We start from the raw sequence: 21,405 nt of genomic DNA, 5'->3' as shown, positions 1-21,405 counted from the left end.
AAAAAAAAGTCATTCTCTTTGACAAATGGTGCTGGGATAAATGAATATCCACATTCAAAAGAATAAAATTTGACTCTTATACCTTACCAGATGCAAAACTCCACTCAAAATGAATTAAAGACTCGAATTTAGGCCCCAAAGCATGAAATTACCAGAAGAAAACATGACATTATTGGATTGGGTAGGATTTTTTTTTTTTTTTGACAAAACTTCAAAAGTGCACTCAAAAAAAGCAAAAATAAAGGTAATTGCATCAAACTAAAGATCTTTTGTACTACAAAAGAAATAATCAATAGAGTAAAGAGAAAACATATGGAATAGGAGAAAATATTTGTAAAGTTTACATTTGGCAAGGAGCTCATATCCTCATAGGTTATATAAGGAACTAAACCCAAACAATCAATTAAAAAAAAAAAAAAACCCTCAATAGCCAATAATAATAATCCAATTAAAAATGGGAAACAGACCCAAATAGACATTTCCCAAAAAGAAGATGTACAAATGACAACACATAGTTGTAAAAAACATTCAATATTACTAGCCACTAAGGAAATGCAAGTCAAAATCACAATGAGAAACCAGCTCCTCCCAGTGAGAATGGCTTTAGTCACCTCTTAATAGAACCCTATTGAAGGATTCTCTTCATCACACTTCCTCTGATGGGAGCATATTTAAAATTATGGCTTTATTTCCCATGATTCTGGATCCCATGTTTCTCATAATTCAACCTCATTTGAGTTAGATTTTGTTGTTTTCACTTTTGTTAGCCATGTTAGTCACTTCATATTTGACTTCTAAGAAAGTAATTATTCCTCATCATTTTTACATGAATTCCATTTGAAATGCAGTTATTCGACTGAAATTTTTAGATTAAATACCGAACCATTTATTGATCCCTACTAACTTTTAATTTCACTATATCATTGTTATATCTATATTCTTTTATAGATTACCATGGTGGCCCAGATTTCCTGATGCTAACTTCATCTTTTCTTCCATCTTGCTCTTAAATAGACCCACACAAAGCTATTTCTCCTCATTGATTCCTCAGTCTTATATTGCACTCTGTTCATCAAAGCAAGACTCATTTGTAAGATGTTCTACTTTTAGATGAATTAAACTGATAGAAGGTGCCTCCCCAAATAAGGATGTTTTTTCAAATTTTCTTTTTTTACTAGTCGTTTTCAGTTATACACGACAATAGGATTCATTCTGACATAATTATAAAAGCATGGAATATAACTTGTTCTAATTCAGCCCCAGTACTTCTCTTTCCCTCCCCTCTTCCCTTCCCCTGTGCCTTTTCCCTACTTTACTGATTTCTTCTATTTTGTGACATATTTTTTTAAAATCAGTGTCTTGTGGATGTACATGATAGTGAGATTCACTGTGGTATATTCATATATGTACATGGGAAAGTTAGGCCAAATTAATCCTACTGTATTTTCCTATCTCATCCCTCCTCCATTCCCTTCATTCCCCTTTGTCTCCTCTCCTGATCTTTATTCTATTCTTTTTTTTATACCACCAATCCTATTTTGAATTAACTTCTGCATATTAAACATTCTACCTTTGACTTTTTGGGACTGGTTTATTTCACTTAGCATAATAGTCTGTAGTCCCATCCATTTACTGGAAATGCCATAAAGTCATTCTTATTTATGGCTGAGTAATACTTTATTGTATATGTATACTTTATTTCATATTAAGAATGCACCCTATACATTCACAGGTAAATGGATGGAGTTAGAGAAAATCATGCTAAGCAAGATAAGGCAATCCCAAAAAACCAAAGACCAAATATTTTCTCTGATAAGTGGATGCTGATACATATTGAGGGGAGGGGCTGGGGATAGGGAAAAATGGAGGAAATTTGGATTGTGTAGAGGGAAATGAGGGGACAGGAGGAAGTGGGGTAAGAAACATGGTGAAATGAGACAGACATCATTACCCTATGTACATGTATGATTACATGAATAGTATGACTACATCATGCATAACCAGAGAAATGAAGAGTTGTACTCCATTTGTGTACAATGAATCAAAGTGCATTCTGCTGTCATGTATAACTAAATAGAACAGATAATTAAAAAAAAAAAGAATGCAGCCTATAGCATACTAAAGAAATCACATCATTTTGGTTCTGTATTACTTTTTATTTTTTATTTTTTTGCATATTTTCATTGTTCAGAAATTTAGGGAGTATAATAAATAATAGGGGATGCTAGTAAGCCATGATTCTGAATTTTACATGTATATGTAAAATATATATGATGATATAAAATATACATGTATGCTACATGTAATATACACAGTTTTTATAAAACAATGACTTGATCATTAAATATGAATTTCCATGTTGGAACAATATTGACTGAAATACGTTACTTCTTGTCACCTCTATTAGACCTCTTCCATTTGAATATGTTAACATCTTCATTCCTGAATACAGTAATAACTCTTATGTACAACGAGTCACTATAAAGCCCTAGACATTATACTTATTCCTTGGATTAGATTTACAAGTGACTATTAATTATTATCCGTAGACTGAGCATATATTTTAGTCAAGTGAGGCCATAATTATAATGTTTTTGGTAAAAAATTATACTTGAGCCAGATACCAGGTAATATAATTCCCTAAGCCACCTAATGTGTAACCTTAGCTGGCTAACTAATCCGCAATTTTCTCATCTCAAAAGTAGGCAAAATATTACATATTGCATATCTCTTTGGATTATTAAATGTGATAATAAATATGATATGTTTAGAACAGTGCCTGAAATATCAGTTTTCACTAAATTACTATTTTTTTTAAATGAAACAAAACAGACTTTATTTATTTTTTTTAAATTAAAAATCATAAATTTACATAGGGCAATGTTGTTTGATTCATTCTGTTATTTTTTCCCTTCCCCCCACCCTTCCCACCCCTCTTTTCCCTCTAAACAGTCCTTCCATCCTCCATTCTTACCACCCTTCTTATCCCTAACCCTAAACCTAACCATAACCCTAACGCTAACCCCTCCTACCCCCCATTATATGTCCTCATCTGCTTATCAGCGAGATCATTCGTCCTTTAGCTTTTTTGAGATTGGTTTATCTCACTTAGCATGATATTCTCCAATTTCATCCGTTTGCCTGCAAATGCCATAATTTTATCATTCTTCATGGCAGAGTAATATTCCATTGTATATATATGCCACTGTTTCTTTATCCATTCATCAACTGAAGGGCATCTAGGTTGGTTCCACAATCTGGCTATGGTGAATTGAGCAGCTATGAACATTGATGTGGCTGTATATCTGTAGTATGCAGATTTTAAGTCCTTTGGGTATAGGCCAAGGAGTGGGATAGCTGGGTCAAATGGTGGTTCCATTCCAAGCTCTCTGAGGAATCTCCACACTGCTTTCCAGAGTGGCTGCACTAATTTGCAGTCCCACCAGCAATGTATGAGTGTACCTTTTTCCCCACATCCTCGCCAACACCTATTGTTGCTTGTGTTCTTGATAATCGCCATTCTAATTGGGGTGAGATGAAATCTTAGGGTAGTTTAGATTTGCATTTCTCTTATTACTAGAGATGTTAACATTTTTTCATATATCTGTTGATTGCTTATACATCTTCTTCTTTGAAGTGTCGGTTCACTTCCTTAGCCCATTTGTTGATTGGATTATTTGTATTCTTGGTGTAGAGTTTTTTGTGTTCTTTATAGATTCTGGAAATTAGCGCTCTATCTGAAGTATGAGTGGCAAAGATATTCTCCCACTCTGTAGGCTCTCTCTTCACATTACTGATAGTTTCCTTTGCTGAGAGAAAGCTATTTAGTTTGAATCTATCCCAGTTGTTGATACTTGCTTTTATTTTTTGTGCTATGGGAGTCTTGATAAGGAAGTCTGATCCTAAGCCAGCATGTTGAAGGTTGAGACCTACTTTTTCTTCTATAAGATGCAGGGTCTCTGGTCTGATTCCGAGGTCCTTGATCCATTTTGAGTTGAGTTTTGTGCAGGGTGAGAGGGGTTTAATTTCATTCTGTTGCATATGGATTTCCAGTTTTCCCAGCACCATTTGTTGAAGAGGCTATCTTTTATCCATTGCATACTTTGGGCTCCTTTGTCTAATATGAGAAAATTGTATTTATTTGGGTTTGTGTCCATGTCCTCTATTCTGTACCATTGATCTACCTGTCTATTTTGGTACCAATACCATGCCGTTTTTGTTACTATTGCTTTGTAATAGAGTTGAAGATCTGGTATTGCGATATCCCTGCTTCGCTCTTTCTACTAAGGATTGCTTTAGCTATTCTGGGTTTCTTATTCTTCCAGATGAATTTCATAATTGCTTGCTCTATTTCTGTGAGTTACATCATTGGGACTTTAATTGGAATTGCATTGAATCTGTATAGCACTTTTGGTAGTATGGCCATTTTGACAATATTAATTCTACCTATCCAAGAACATGGGAGATCTTTCCATCTTCTAAGGTTTTCCTTAATTTCTTTCTTTAGTGTTCTGTAGTTCTCATTGTAGAGGTCTTTCACCTCTTTTGTGAGATTGATTCCCAAGTATTTTATTTTTTTCGATGCTATTGTGAATGGGGTAGTTTTCCTAATTTCTCTTTCTGAAGATTCATCACTTATGTATAAAAATGCATTGGATTTATGAGCATTGATCTTATAACCTGTTACTTTACTGAATTCACTTATGAGTTTTAAGATTTTTCTGGTGGAATTTCCAGGTTCCTCTAAATATATAATCATGTCATCAGCGAACAGGGATAGTTTGAGTTCTTCTTTTCCAATTCGTATTCCTTTAATTTCTTTGGTTTGACAAATTGCTCTGGCTAGAGTCTCAAGAACAATGTTGAATAGAAGTGGTGAATAGAAGTGCCTTGTTCCAGTTTTTAGGGGGAATGCTTTCAGTTTTTCACCTTTTAGAATGATATTGGCCATGGGCTTAGTGTAGATGGCCTTTACAATGTTAAGGAATGTTCCCACTACCCCAATTTTTTCTAGTGTTTTGAGCATGAAGGGATGCTGTATTTTATCGAAAACTTTTTCTGCATGTATTGAAATAATCATGTGAGTCTTAACTTTTAGTATGTTGATATGGTGAATGACATTTATTGATTTCCTGATGTTGAACCAACCTTGCATCCCTGGGATAAAACCCACTTGATCATGGTGCACTATCTTTTTAATATGTTTTTGTATGCGATTTGCTAAAATTTTGTTGAGAATTTTTGCATCAATTAAGGATATTGGTCTGAAATTTTCTTTCCTCGATGTGTCTCTATCTGGTTTAGGTATCAGGGTGATATTGGCTTCATAGAATGAGTTTGGGAGGGTTCCCTCCTCTTCTATTTTATGGAATACTTTGAGAAGTATTGGAATGAGCTCTTCTTTAAAGGTTTTGTAGAACTCGGCTTAGAACCCATCTGGTCCCGGACTTTTCTTTGTTGGTAGGCTTTTGATGACCTCTTCTATTTCATTGCTTGAAATTGATTCATTTAAGTTGTGAATGTCCTCCTCGTTCAGTTTAGGTAATTCATATGTCTCTAGAAACTTGTTGAGGTCTTCAAGGTTTTCTGTTTTGTTGGAGTATAGATTTTCAAAATAGCTTCGAATTATGTTTTGTATTTCACTCGTGTCTGTTGTGATATTTCCTTGTTCATTCCGAATTTTAGTACTTTGAGTTTTCTCCCTCTTTCTCTTTGTTAGTGTGGCTAAGGGTTTATCAATTTTATTTTTTCAAAGAACCAACTATTTATTTTGTTAATTTTTCCGATTGTTTGTTTTGTGTCAATTTCGTTGATTTCGCCTGTGATTTTAACTATTTCCTGTCTTCTACTACTTTTGGTGTTGGTCTGCTCTTCTTTTTCTAGGGCTTTGAGCTGTAGTGTTAAGTCATTTATTTGTTGATTTCTACTTCTTTTGTTGAATGCGCCCATGAAATAAATTTTCCTCTAAGAACTGCTTTCATAGTGTCCCAGAGATTTTGATATGATGTGTCTTTGTTCTCGTTTACTTCTAAGAATTTTTTAATTTCCCTCCTGATGTCTTCTGTTATCCATTCATCATATAATAGTGTATTATTTAATCTCCAGGTATTGGAGAAGTTTCTGTTTTTTATTCTGTCATTTATTTCTAATTCCAATCCATTATGATCTGATAGAGTACAAGGTAGTATCTCTATCTTCTTGTATTTGCTAACAGTAGCTTTGTGGCATAAAACATGGTCTATTTTAGAGAAGGATCCATGTGCTGCTGAGAAGAAAGTGTATTCGTTCTTTGTTGGATGGTATATTCTATATAAGTCGGTTAAGTCTAAATTGTTGATTGTGTTATTGAGATCTATAGTTTCTTTATTCAATTTTTGTTTGGACGATCTGTCCAGCGGTGAGAGAGGTGTGTTAAAATCGTCTAGTGTTATTGTGTTGTGGTGTATTTGATTTCTGGAATCGAGAAGGATTTGTTTGATGTACATGGATGAGCCAATGTTCGGGGCATAGATATTTATGATTGTTATGTCTTGCTGATTTATCCTTCCCTTAAGCAGTATGTAATGTCCTTCTTTATCCCTTTGGACTAGTTTTGGCTTGAAGTCCACAATATCTGAAATGAGGATGGATACTCCAGCTTTTTCGCTGTGTCTGTGTGCATGGTATGTTTTTTCCCATCCTTTCACCTTTAATCTATGGGTATCTCTTTCTATGAGATGAGTCTCTTGCAGGCAGCATATTGTTGGATTTTTCTTTTTAATCCAATCTGCCAGTCTATGTCTTTTGATTGATGAGTTCAGGCCATTAACATTCAGGGTTATTATTGTGATATGATTTGTATTCCCAGTCATTTGACTCATTTTTGTTTGTTGACATGATTTGGTTTCTCCTTTATTTGGCTATTCCTTTAGGCTAGTTCCTCCCATTGCTGATTTGCATCGTTGTTTTTCATCTCTTCCTCATGGAATATTTTGCTGAGAATGTTCTGCAATGCTGGCTTTCTTTTTGTAAATTCCTTTAGCTTTTGTTTATCGTGGAAGGATCTTATTTCATCGTCAAATCTGAAAGTAAGTTTTGCTGGGTATAAGATTCTTGGTTGACATCCATTTTCTTTCAGGGCTTGGTAAATGTTGTTCCAGGCCCTTCTAGCTTTTAGGGTCTGGATTGAAAAATCTGCTGATATTCTCATTGGTTTCCCCCTGAGTGTAATTTGATTCTTTTCTCTCGCGGCCTTTAAAATTCTGTCTTTATTTTGTATTTTAGGTATTTTCATTATAATGTGTCTTGGTGTGGGTCTGTTGTAATTTTGTATATTTGGAGTCCTATAAGCCTCTTGTACTTGGTTTTCCATTTTATTCTTCAGATTTGGGAAATTTTCTGATATTATTTCATTGAATAGATTGTTCATTCCTTTGGTTTGTTTCTCTAAGCCTTCCTCAATCCCAATAATTCTTAAATTTGGCCTTTTCATGATATCCCATAATTCTTGAAGATTCTGTTCATGATTTCTTACCATCTTTCCTGTTTGGTCAACATTGTTTTCAAGATTAAATATTTTGTCTTCAATATCTGAGGTTCTGTCTTCCAGGTGTTCTATCCTATTGGTTATGCTTTCTGTGGAGTTTTTAACTTGGTTTCCTTCATTTCAAGGATTTCTCTTTGGTTTTTTTTTTTTTTGTTTTTTTTTTTTTTCAGTATCTCTAACTCTTTATTGAAATGATCTCTTGCTTCCCATATTTGCTCCTTTAACTGTTGATTGGTGCAATCATTTAATGCCTGCATTTGCTCTTTCATCTCCTCGTTTGCTTCCCTGATTGTTTTAATTATGTACATTCTGAACTCCCTTTCTGACATTTCTTCTGCTGTGCTGTCATTGGGTTTTATTGATACAGTATCTAGGTTTATTTGGGACATTTTCTTCCCTTGTTTTCTCATATTGATCAGATGTCAGTGGGACTCTGTTATATTGCAGATTTCCTCTATTGGCTTATAGTGTCCCTGTAGATTTCCAGTGTATCACCTCCCAGCCTTCAGTAGCCTGAAGTCTTGGAGTAACTTGATATTGCAGTGCTTCTGAAGAAAGCTGCCCCTAGCCCGCTATTGGTTCCAGGGCTTGGAGCTGGCTCTGTGTGGAAAGGCTCTCACTGGTGGGCCTGCTCCGAGAAGCTGGAGAATCTGGTCCTGTGGGAGGAGCCCACCACCAGAGTGCTCAGGGCTGCCTGGGGGAGACTCTAGCTGCCCTGCCCCACTCTAATAAGCCACCTGAATCCGGGCCTGCTGCCTGGGCCGAGCTTCACTGAGTGGTGGAGACTCACCCTGTGGTTCTATTTTAGTCCGAGTCTCTCAATGCCTCCCCTTCTTGAATCCTGGGTTCTGTAGCGACTGGAGATGCAGTCACCCTCTAGTCCACCATCTTGGATCCTAAATTACTATTACTATTTTTACCTGTAGCATTGTAAACATTGTTGGAGTAAGTTTTCTTTTAAGAATTACTAGTCACATATTTGACTATTTATCCTTTTTTGTTGTTTGCCTTTTTCCCTTTGTAATAAATCATTTTACAGGTTTATCTGGAGACAGTGATAAGTTTTGTCTTTCCTGTTTAATTTCAAAACTGTTTTGATTAAACTCTTGGTATGGTAAATGACTTAGATATTTAAGAAAATTATTTTCCTGAAGCACACTTAGAAGGAATAAATATGCAACAACCTAAAGACATGAAACAATAGCACATGTATGGACACAATTAGTAGTTTGGAATTACTAAAGTATGAAGTCTCAGAAGATGAGGCTAGAGGTGGAGTAAGGAACAGATGATCTCAGCTTCCAGGAAACCAAGAACAGACTGACGAGAAGAGACAAGCAAGATGAAAGCTCACATTTGTTTGCCTCCTCTGCCAGGGGTGCACTCACAAATTACTATCTTCCTTCTAGGAAATACTTGGGGATTTTTGTTTGATTTATATGGATACTGGAGTAAAAGTTCAGTACCCTTAACTTTAGGCAAATCACTAATCCTATATTACTCCATTTTCTAATCCAATAACATCTGTTCTATAAAGCTTATTAGAATGTTATGAAGGTCTAAAAGACATTTGGAAGTTAAAAGTACCCAAAAGCAGCCAAGTTTGGTGGCATACACCTTTAATCTTAGGTACTCAGAAGGCTGAGGCAGGAAGATCACAGGTTCAAAGTCAATCTGGGCAACTAAATTGCAACCCTGTGTCAAATAAAATTAAAAATGGGTTGTGGCTGTAGCTCAGTGGAAGAGTGCATGCCTGGCATATGTGAGCTCCTGGGTTTCAATCCCCAAACGCCTCCCTCACCCTACACAAAAAAAATTCAAAAAAGTAGGTGATGTCAACAGAATTATTACTATTACAATTCTATTTAAGGATTTTAAAAGAATTATTGAAATTATACTTTTTTGGCATAAAAATGGCACATTACTAAACTAAGTAGGAAAAAGCACACTTGTTTTTACAATGAGGAAGTTTCAGGTAAGAAGTAAAAATGTCAATTGTGTCCCTGTGATTCAGGCCATAATAGTAGAAAATATCATTTGTTGAAGCTTAGTCTCAGTCAAAGCCCTGTTTGTAGGGCTCTTTGTGTACTGTCTCCTTCAATCATCATATCATTAGATAAATATTCCAATTTTACAAACGATAAAAATGAACTTATTTTAACAACTAAGCTAAACAAATAAGCTTTAACAAAGTATGCCGAAGTCATACACATAGAAAGTGGCTTATCCTGGACTAGAATCCTGGTGGTCTACTAGAGTCTGTGCTCTTAACCACTATATACAAAATCTTAATAATGTTTGTAAAGCACTTTCTTTGGCATTTAGCTCGAATGAAAGATATTCCAAATTGAAGGCTAAGGGTACATATCAGCTATAGATATGGTTTTATCCACTATCTTGCCTCATTGGGCATAGGTTACTAACATAGCCAGGAATGCCTCAAAGTCTCCCTCAGTCCTAGAACATCTTCTTCACCCATACTGTCCTGTGCTGTAGGCCGATCTGCTCCTACATCCCACACGGACCTGTGAGAGGTCTAATTCTAATTCCAGAGCACTTTTGTCTCCCTGTATATTACCCACAGTTGTCCACAAGGAACATTTTCTCCTGGAAGAGTGTTCTGAATCACTAGGAATTACTGCCATGGACACATCATCAGTTTATGAGAACAGAGAAAATAGCAGTCAGGTCTTAAGTCCATACAAAATATGAACTGAATGGAGAAGTAGATAATAAACAGTTACTCTAAATACCCATTTTTGTTAGTTTTAGTTATATGTGACAGTAGAATTCATTTTGATATAATTCTACAAGCATGGAATGTATCTTATTCTACTTAGGACCCCATACTTATGGATGTACATAATGATGGGATTCACTATGGTATATTCATATAAATATGTAGGAAAATTATTTTGGATTCATTCCACTCTCTTTCCTTTTCCTATCCCCTCTTCTGTCCCTTAATTCCCCTTTGTCTAATGAACTGAATATCTATTCTTGCTTTTCTTAATTGTTATCACCTGCATTAACCAAACTATTTCCTTGCTGCTTTGCTGATTTTTTAAATTTTAATGTTTATCCTTGTATGTGGGTTAAAGATCATAGGGTGATTTTCAACCTAAGCACATGTTTTCTATGAGATGCCACTACTTTCCAGAAAGAGTACTACCATCTAGTCAGTGGAAATTCAAGTTTCCTCTTCCTTACATCTACTTAATTATCAGGATCTGTGAGACTACCTATTCTGCCTACTTTTCTGCATCTCCATTGCATTCTCCAAATGTCAGAACTGTATCATCTCAGTTTTGCTACTATAGCTTTGAAATAGATCTCACACATTGATATTTGCCTCTCTATCCTCTACATAATAATAGGAGGTCTTTCTAAAATGCAAATTTGGTCATAGTGCTCCTCTCTCTAACATTTCAGGAGTTTCTCATTGCTCCTGGTAAGAGTTTATACTACTTAACATGGCCTATATGTTCCTCCAAAACCTGACTATCACCAATCTCTTCAGCCTCATGGAATGAAATTTTACTTCCCATTCTCCCCACCCAACTACACTGACCTTTTTTTTTTTTTTCCCTGAAACTCCTCATGCTGGGTGGGGAGGATAATTTGTTTGGAAACACTGACTCCATGCTTTTTCACCTGACTCAACCCCAGTCCATGTGATCCCTCTGCTCCCAAATACCACCATCTTCTACCCTACCCTTCCTAGACGGAACCAGATGGTGGTTTCAACATCAGTGTGTGTCAACAATTTGCTTTTCTACATCTTCCATTGACTGTGAACCCATGAGGGCAGACATGAGGTCTGTTATATCCACTACTCTGTTGGCCAGGTACTAGTTTTGATGACTGGTACACACTAATGTTTTTGGTATTTTAAAAAGTAAATATCAGCAATTTCATCTATTACAAGTTATATAATACAGTGATGAAATTTGTTAACATTTATCAAGAAGGCACATGAAAAATATTTCCTATGTGTTATTTTGTTCAATCCTTATAACAACTATGTGAAGTAGGAACTTTAACAAATTAGAAATCTGAAAATAAAGAAGGTGAAAACAGTTGCTTAAAGTCCATAAAATCACTAGTTTTGATTCAAATCTAAGCTTATATGATCATCAAAACAGTAGTGTTAACACTTTCATTATATAGTTATTACAGGGTCCCTACCCCATGGACATTTATTAAAAATAAGTTATCAATTAGTGTTAAAAATTAATGTCAAAAGAACATTAAAGAGACTCTATGTTCAACTCAGCAGAATGAATTTTAAAATGGAAATTTCTCACTTGATTTGCAGCTTTGGTATCTAACTTGGGAATTATAATGCAATTTTGCAGAATTTTTGTTTACTTTTAATTTTTTTTAATAATAATAATATTTTGTTGGCCCCATATGTGATGAGTTGTGTTTCTTTTACTCCTTTGTATCTAATGATTAGCATATTTTGTTTAGGTTTGACATAATTTAAAGCAGAAATCAGAGTATATTAGAGCTGTAGTCCTCCACCTTCACCCCTACCTTGGGCACATGTTTGAATAATACTAGATTTAGCAATTTTTAGGACTAATTTAGTATTTAGTAAACATGAACAATTCACTGAAGCTTATTCTTTCAAAATACAGTTTGATGAAGAAATCCTCTGCAGTATAGGAATAATGTGGGAACTAATAAGTTAATATTTGAACTTTCCATCTGCTCTATGGTAATGCTAAATCTCAATACAGTGTCTTTTTCTTTCATAATGTTACTTTTTGAGAGTTTTTAATAGAAATCATTTTAAATGTTAACATGTATGATGTACACTGGAAATACTGTACAATTACAATATAATTATTATACAATTACTATACAATTATTATACAGAGTATATATAATGAAATATTAATACTAATACATTTTAGGTTGTGCAACATCTTATTTATATGTTTTTCTATATGTGCATGTATATACATATAAATGTTAAAGTGCCATTTCAAAAATAACTACTTCAGATAATATTTTTGTCACATTTAAATATTTATATATGTGTATATGTATCTTTATGTGTATACACATGCATATATACTAAATGCACATATATTCTGTATCAAATTGACCCTTAAATTCAAAATTTATTTCTTTATTGATTTATTTTCATCACTCATAAACTGAATTCCTAATAAACCCTATATATAAACTCCTTATGACAAAACAAGTCTCAAGTTAAAGACAACCATTATAAATTCAAGTAAGAGAATAAGAGGGAAAAAAAAACATTTAAAGAAGTATTGTGGAAGGTCTTGTTTGATTTGTTTTGCTTTACTCTCAAGGTCAAAATCATTTGCTGTAGTAGAGAACATTTTTAAAAGCAAGAAATATTGCATAAATCCACTGAGGAGGAAAAACGGTCTCATCATCAGGGCTGTAGTTATTAAGTGGTTATTGAATGCCCTGGTGTACAAGGCAAAGTGAATACTTAAGATAAAATGCACTCTCTTCACTCTCTCAGCTCATATATTAAGTTTGCTAAGAATATCTGTAAAAAATACAGACTAGTGCATATGTGTATAATTTAATCTATTGTGGGTCAATATGTAAAAACCTACATATTTTTAAACCTACATATTTTAATATATTTAGAAAATAATAAATTGAAAATAGACTAACGGCTTAATAAATACCAAAATGGATTTTTTAAATATTTTATTAATTATCAGAAACTATAAAAACAATCTTATGTGAATGGTGAATTCTGAAATAAAGTTAAAATTCCTTAAAATTCAGAGAAAAAGGGAATAAATAATTTACCTTATTGATTTTCAAGTCAATAAAAACACTTGTCTGAAAATGTTTTAGTTGCGTTATTATCCAGTTTCTCTACTCTTTCATCTCAATTTCTGTCTCAGGTGCTGATGTAGAGATGGACTCTTTCCACACATGTAGAAAGCATTTTCTTCCCTTTTTGAGTAATGGCATTTTTATTTCAATCAAAAAAATGATTGAGCCAGCTTATCTTTGATTTCTACAATGAGAAAAATGAGACAATATAAACAAACCCATGATGGTTTTAATGTAATGTTTTACAAAATACCAATGACATTCTTCACAGAACAAGGGAAAAACAGTCCTAAAATGCATTTGGAAGTCCCAGAATAGCCAAAGAAATATTGAGAAAGAAGAGTGTTGCTGAAGGCATCACAATACCTATTCTCAAATTATACCACAGAAGAACCATAGTAATCAAAACAGCATGGTATTGGCATCAAAACAAACATCAAGACCAATGGAACAAAATAAAGACACAAAGACAAGCCCACATAGTTATAGTTATCTGATACTTAACAAAAGAGCCAAAAAAATATGTTGAAGAAAAGACAAATTTTTTAGCAAATGGTTCTGGGAAAACTGGATATCCACCTGTGGAAAAATGAAATTAGATCCCTATCTCTCATCTTGCACAAAAGTCAAAGTGGATCAAAGACCTAGGAATCAGACTAGAAACTGCAACTGCTAGAAGAAAACACAGTGTCAACCCTCCAATGTATTTGCACAGGCACTGACTTCCTTAAAGACCAATCGAGAAAGTAAAACCAAGAATCAATAAGTAGAATGTAATCAAATTAAAGCATGAAGGGAGAGCCTATGGAATGAGAGAGAATCTTTGCCAAGGGATTAATATCAAGAATATATAAAGAACTCAGAAAGCTTAACACCACAAAAAACAAATAAATCAATCAATAAATGAGTAAAAGAACTAAATACACATTTTTTCAAAAGAAGAAACACACATGGCCAAGAAATACATGAAAAAAAATGTTCAACATCCCTAGCAATTAGGGAAATGCAAATAAAAGTACGTTGAGATTTCATCTCACTCCAGTTAAAATGGCAATCATCAAGAATATAAATAATAATAAATGCTGGCAAGGATTTGGGTGGAAAAGGTACATTATTAGTAGGACTGAAAATTAGCACAACCACTTTGAAAAGCAGTGTGGAGATTACTCAAAAATCTAGGAATGGAACTACCATATGACCCAGCCATCCACTCATTTGTGTTTATATAAAAGAACTAAAATCAATGTAGTATAGCGATACAGCCCCATAAACCTTTATAGCAGTACAACTCACAATAGCCAATTGGAACCAGTCCAGATCCCCATCAATAAATGAATAAATTAAGAAAATATGGTATATACACACAATTAAGTTTTTATTCAACTATAAAGAAGAATTATGTACAGTTATAATGCACTAATAAAAGAAAAATGCAGTTTTTATCCTATAATAAAATGTAAATAAAAATTTAAGATAGTGAGAATTTGAATGAGTAATAAGTGTAATTATAACTACATTATTTTAAAAATTGTATTTACAGAGTATTCTTATTTCCAAGTACCCATGAGAAATTCATATAAATTAACCACACACTGGATCTTAAGGTAAAGCTACAGCTATTTTCACATAAAATAGTTTTATTTTTGAAACAGTTATACATGTATATCTGATCAAAATGCAATTAAATCTGATATTAATAATAAATTGATAAAATTCTAACAACTTGAATATTAAGAAAATTTCTCCTAAATAAATGGTGGATTATGGAGCAAATAAAATACATTTATAGCTATCTCAAAAACAAGAATTTTTTGTTAAAATTTCTGGAATAGGACCAGTTATTAAATGTCTTTTTATTGCCAAGAATGATCAAAAATGGATGAAAGAGCATAACAAACATCTTAATTTGAGTAATTAGGAAAAGAACAACAAGGTAAAGGAATATAAATAAAGAGAGAAATCAATGAATTATTTATGCAGCAGATAATATTAGTATAGCAGGTAGTTCATAGGGAAAAAATAAACAATACAGACACCTAGTGTGGCAACAGGATTCTAAGATGACCTTTGACAATCTTTGCTTCCATAAAAGTAGATTTACTATTTAAATTAATTCTGTATCTGAATGTCTTCCCACACACAAATTTAAACACAGGAAACGACATGCTTTCTAGTTCTTAATGAGTGTTGGTCAATATTGTTAGACTTCTCAAATCTCATTCACTGATCATACATGAAGAATGGGTATCTTGCATAAGTATCCTTTTCTTTAATGAATGATAATGGGTACAATGGATGATGGTGAAATATTCCTTGCATGATTTTTTAAAAAATATGGGATGAATGTTTTCATGATGCTGATATTGCCAGCAAAAGCTGTTTCTGAGCTCGGGATGTAGCTCAGTGGCAGAGCTCATATTTGGGATAAATGAGGCAGTGGGTTCAATATCCAGCAAACACACACACACACACACACACACACACACACACAAACACACACACACAGCCATTTCCATCACTTGTTGAAGTGGTAATGCTTGAACTAGGCCTATCACTTTATGGTCAAATTATGAATCTTCAATGTTGAGCATGAGACAAGAGGATTTCTTCAGAAGATCACATTATGAGATGAATGGTTTGATTGACATTGCTACTCAAGCCCACCATTTAATGATTCTCTCTCTTCATTTGCCAGAAAAATAACCAATGAGTTATTCCTGGGTATGTCTTTAGTTCAGTACAAATGCTAAAATAGAATGTAAACACATTCAGAACCAAAACCATGGAAAAAGTAGATTAAAATCTATTTGCTACTGTATCCTATGTTGAACAAAGTTTGAGCTTTTGAGTGTGGTACCCAGACTAATTACATATTTGTTGGAATGTTGAAATTGGGCTTTAGTGATAAATCTTATAATTTCAAAGATCATCTTCAACTCAAATACTAAGAATTGCCAATGAGCTATCATATTATCACAGATCCTAACGATCTGAACTTTTGAGATGTCTATTTTACCACAGATTAACAAACAAGGGAAACAATCAATTGGATATGGACTTATATATATAGGCTTTTTTTGAGCAAATACAAATAGTTTGGTGAACCTTCCCCCGAATATCAATTCTCTTCCATGTGAAATTCTCAATAATTTTAATAGTCTAATTTTTATTACTTAAATAATGTGATAGGCTAGTGGTGTGTGTTTATGAATGTCTATTAGATGATCTGCATAAATCTAAAGTTGGGCACACTATGTCCCCAAAACAATCATGGAAATTTGAGTCATCAGTGAATAATCAGCATCTAACACGTTGTTGATGTTTAATAAATACTACTTGAATAAACTACTGAATTAATTAATTATTCTTGCTAACTATTTTTAAAAGCCAGTTTGCCAGGCTCAGGAAGATCATTTATGATTAGTTCTTCTCTTAGAGGGAAAAATCTATATTCTCTATTATTTTTGCCATTTTTGTCTTCTGAGAACCCTAAAAAAGAAAACAGCCTGGCACGATGGCGCATGCCTGTAGTCCTAGCTACTCAGGAGGCTAAGGTAGGACGACCACTTGAGCCAAAGAGTTTGAGGCCAGCCTGGACAACATAGTGAGACCCCATCTAAATACACAAACATCCCTCCCCCAAAACTATGTGTTCCATGACAGTTGTTCAAAATATAAGTAATGTCACTTCTTAACTGGACTTTGTCCTCTCAGCTGCACATGGCATATTATTTACTGAGGGGTAAACTAAATTTTCCCGTACATTACTTGTTGATTTCTTTTTTGCAATATCTCAAGCTCTAAAATATTTACCAGGATTTGAAAATTTTTATTTAATATGTCTAAGGTTATTTGTTTATTGATAGGTTTAACCTATTGTAAAAGAGGGTAAATATACTTCTCTCCAAAGAGGACCTGGAATATATAAATATTAACATAGTAATTCTAAATACCCTAACAGTGAACATTAGTATCATGAGTTAAAGCTAAAGGTAGTATTTGCTCACAATAAGACATTGTTAAAGAAATATATATATAGTCAAACATTAAAATACAGAATGACATTATTTCCTTCTAAGGTGGAAATTCTCTTTCCCCCTCTGCTCCCTTTCCCTTTCTCCTCCCTCTTCCCCTGTTTTCTGTTTGATTCATAGGCAAGAAGTTTCCTTAGTGTGCATTGCTGAAGGCCATTGGTTACCCCTTTACACAGCTATTTGGTTTCATCCTTAGCATTCTCAATTCTTATAAAGGAGTTAACAGAAAAAAGCTTTATTTCCTCTTCTTACTCAATATCTCTTTTGCTTTAAATTTACAATTTCTTTACCATGAGAACAATACCAGATACACTCATAGTAATAATCCCTCCTTGATAAGTGACTTATTAAAGTGATCTTTTTATGTCACCCTGTGTACAGAAACTTAATGAAAGCAGCAGCTCGTCAGAAGGCAGCACAGTGGACATTGGTGCACCTGCAGAGGAGCAGCCTGTGGTGGAACCTGAAGAGACCCTTGAACCTGAGGCTTGTTTCACTGAAGGTAAAGACACAAATCCTCATGTTCATTGTTCTCTAGTAGAGAAGAAGGCTTTTGCAGTTGTCCACCCAAGATGAATCACTTAGAATAGACCTTAGTAATAGATCTATTTCAGTTCCCCCTAACGTGTTGACTAATAAAAAGGATCGAAAATCTAGTGCTTTAGTTATCTTCATTGTGTGAAAAAGGTCATGAACACAGAGAAAAATACTTAATCAAAACTACTAATTTATAATTTTTTAAAGAAAATGATAGTTTCACAATAAATTGCATCTTAAGTACTAATCGAAATTCTCATACACAGAATTTTCCTTAAAAGCAAACTTTGACTATAAAAACTAAATGAATCATAAATTCTGAACAGTATTTTTAAATAAAAACATCATTTTTCAATGTATGTTGGAAGAAACAGGGAAATAAGGGCTGCCCTGGATACTTGATATCTAAACAGTGTTGAGCTGGTACCATATAGATAGAAGGGATATGAGACCAAGTGTGGTGGTGCACACTGATAATCCCAGCAACTCGAGAGGCTGAGGCTGAGGTAGGAGAATAGCAAGTTCAAGACCAGCCTCAGCAACTTAGTGAGACCCTGCCTCGAAAGAAAAAATAAAAAGGCTTGGGAATATAGCTCAATTAAAAATAAAAATTAAAAATAAAAATCCTATAGCTAGTATTTCTTATTGTCTGATTTCCTTAAAAATTTGAGTTCGTAAAACATGAGTACATGTTCACATTTTTATTTGGCCTAAAATATTTGAAGTGTTCCTTTATTCCTTATATAAATTATTCACATAACAAAATCCTCTCAAAACTATCTGATCATGTTATCATGAACAGCTATAATAAACATAAATTTAATTCACTTGATAACTAACAACATATTATATTACAAAACTGTTCTCTTTCTCTTTTAAACTATTAGACATGTCTCTTCTTTTCTTTTCCTTTATTCCTTTGTTCCTTAGTTTCCTACTCTTATCTTTTCTTCCCTCCCGTCCTCCATTCTTATTCTTTCCTTTTATTTCTCTTTTTTATTCAAACATACTTTTTTTTTTTTTTTTAATCTTCCACAGTGTTTATAAAGGTACTCAGAGGTATTTGTGGATTTAATTCTGGTGTTTGGGTAAGTGAAAGCAATTTGAGGAAGACCATGGCAAATCAAAGCAGGACCTTGCAAATCACATTTTGCTGAAAATCACATATGCCTTTCTGGAAGCTCCACAAGAAAGCCTAGCATTATTTAAAGGTGTAGCATTATTTAAAGAGATTCATATTATTAGTTTATATTATCTTTAAAAGGGACGTTTTCTGTTTATTATCATTAATGGCCATGGTGAATTCCCTTTCTAGAGTGAATTCAGCAGAGTGCTATAGGATAATATATAAATAAAGCAAGCTACTTTATGTTTATTTGAAATTTACAGTTTTTTTCTTGATTAATAATACTGTGAGGCAGAAAAAGCAAGTAGTATTAGCCAGGGAATCATTAATGAGGCTAAGTAATTTTCACAACTTCACCCGGCTAATGACTGTGCTCTTACTAATCCAGGCTTAAAGAGTAGACCACAGCAAGACAGAGATGGCAATAGTGATGGAAACATCAAACAGGGACAAGTCGAGGGATGTCACAGAAGGGCAGTTATTTTACTTCTGTTTGGACATTATACTTGCAGGCTGTGTACAGAGATTCAAATGTTGTCAAATCAGTGTGGAAGAAGGAAGAGGAAAACAGTGGTGGAACCTGAGAAGAACATGTTTCCGAATCGTGGAACACAACTGGTTTGAGACCTTCATCGTCTTCATGATTCTCCTCAGTAGTGGTGCTCTGGTGAGTCAATGTGGGGCAAAAGTGCTACAGTACTAATTTTTTAGTATCTTTTAACACTGAAACCTTGTTCATCCTTTCTATCACATTGTCTTAGTCTCCAAAGCATGTTTATTAACCCCACCTTTAACTCAGACTATAGACTTAACAAAAAATTATGCATTTCTGGATTTACTTTTATTATGTATACATGCATTTATAATAATCTACAGATAAGTTTTTGCTTTGAGTAAGCAGTCCCCCAAATTTGGCTCTTCTGCTTATTCATTGTAACTAAAGAATAAGAATATTTAATTATTCTTTTTAACAAAATAATAAGCATGGGGTCCATAGTATATAGTCCATGGAAGTTTGTGATTGGGGATGAAAATCTTCTGAGTTCTAATGAATTTTGTTTCTGAGTATTATTAATACTATTACTGCCTTATAGACAATCGATAAGTCCTTAGGGAACACTTCTCTCTTTCCAGTTGTGTTCCCCATTCATGTACTACTGGGAAACAATAAATGTAGGCAACAATAAATATTAGGCAGAATTCCAAGTGATTCATTTTAGCATTAATTTCTCTTTATAAGAATATGTTCATTTCATCAGAATCAATTTATAATTATATAAAAATCATTTAGAAAACTACCACATACCACCATATTGATAGCATTTTAGAAAAACAGAAATAAAGTTAGACATAGATAGATTAGATAGATAGATAGATAGATAGATAGATAGATAGATAGATAGATAGATAGATAGATAGAACAGGCAAAGAGCTTGGCTGCTTGAAACAATTTCAAGTTTCTTTAACTTAAGTTTACTAATCTAGCATAATGTTACAGATTTCACTGATGAAATAAATTTCATTCACATGCTACATTAGATAAGAAATACTCTTAAGTCATTGAAAGGAATGTCTACTTAGAAGTAAAATGTCAGGAGAGGTCCATATTAGAAATATATACATTAGCATCTAAGAAAAAGAATGTCCTCTTGCCATTATTGTCACACAAGGTCTCTTCTGAGAAATATAAACTATCAACAAAATGAAGAAACAAAAAATCAGATAAACTTGGTAAATGTGGTAACATTATGCACTCAGATGATCAATCACAATTTCTGGCTTTATAAAAAACATACGCCTTAACTTTTTATCTCTTTAATTCTCCTTCCTATGGCAAAAAAAAAAGCTAAGGAAGGAAGCAAAAGAATGCAAGAAAATGAATATGGCATTAAGGACTCTTTCCTGAACAAGTCACATTAACTCATTGAATTACATTTTTACTCCTTTCTCCTTTCTTCTGGTTATAATAGCGATGCAGAGTATAATTTTTCCCCTGAAAAATAATTTTAAAACCTTTGTGAATAACAATACAGCAATAACTACTGTTCCTTGCTCTCTCTCCTGTCCCAATGAAGTGTCATGAGCACATAGAATTTTAAAAAGTTTATGGCATTTAATAGTATTTGAAAACTAAAATATACAACATTCTTATTATAGGCATTTGAAGATATATATATTGATCAGCGAAAGACAATTAAGACAATGTTGGAATATGCAGATAAGGTTTTCACTTACATCTTCATTCTGGAAATGCTTCTAAAATGGGTGGCATATGGCTATCAAACATATTTCACTAATGCCTGGTGTTGGCTGGACTTCTTAATTGTCGATGTAGGTATCCTACA

The 21,405-nt window shown here is 33.7% G+C and overlaps 1 protein-coding gene across 2 annotated transcripts in view; it reads left to right on the top strand.

The window, feature by feature from the left end:
- Positions 1 to 21,405, top strand: part of LOC306657926 (sodium channel protein type 1 subunit alpha-like) — a 271,243-nt gene that overhangs the window by 225,537 nt on the left and 24,301 nt on the right. For both annotated transcript variants that reach the window (XM_079134424.1, XM_079134420.1), the window contains 3 exons: positions 17,779 to 17,899; positions 19,573 to 19,727; positions 21,218 to 21,391. In XM_079134424.1, the coding sequence (XP_078990550.1) occupies positions 17,779 to 17,899; positions 19,573 to 19,727; positions 21,218 to 21,391 (450 nt within the window). The remainder of the gene's footprint in view (positions 1 to 17,778; positions 17,900 to 19,572; positions 19,728 to 21,217; positions 21,392 to 21,405) is intronic.

Source organism: Sciurus vulgaris (assembly GCF_902686455.1).
Source record: "Sciurus vulgaris genome assembly, chromosome: 3".
Lineage (NCBI taxonomy): Eukaryota > Metazoa > Chordata > Mammalia > Rodentia > Sciuridae > Sciurus > Sciurus vulgaris.
This window is presented reverse-complemented; position numbering and strand designations above follow the sequence as displayed.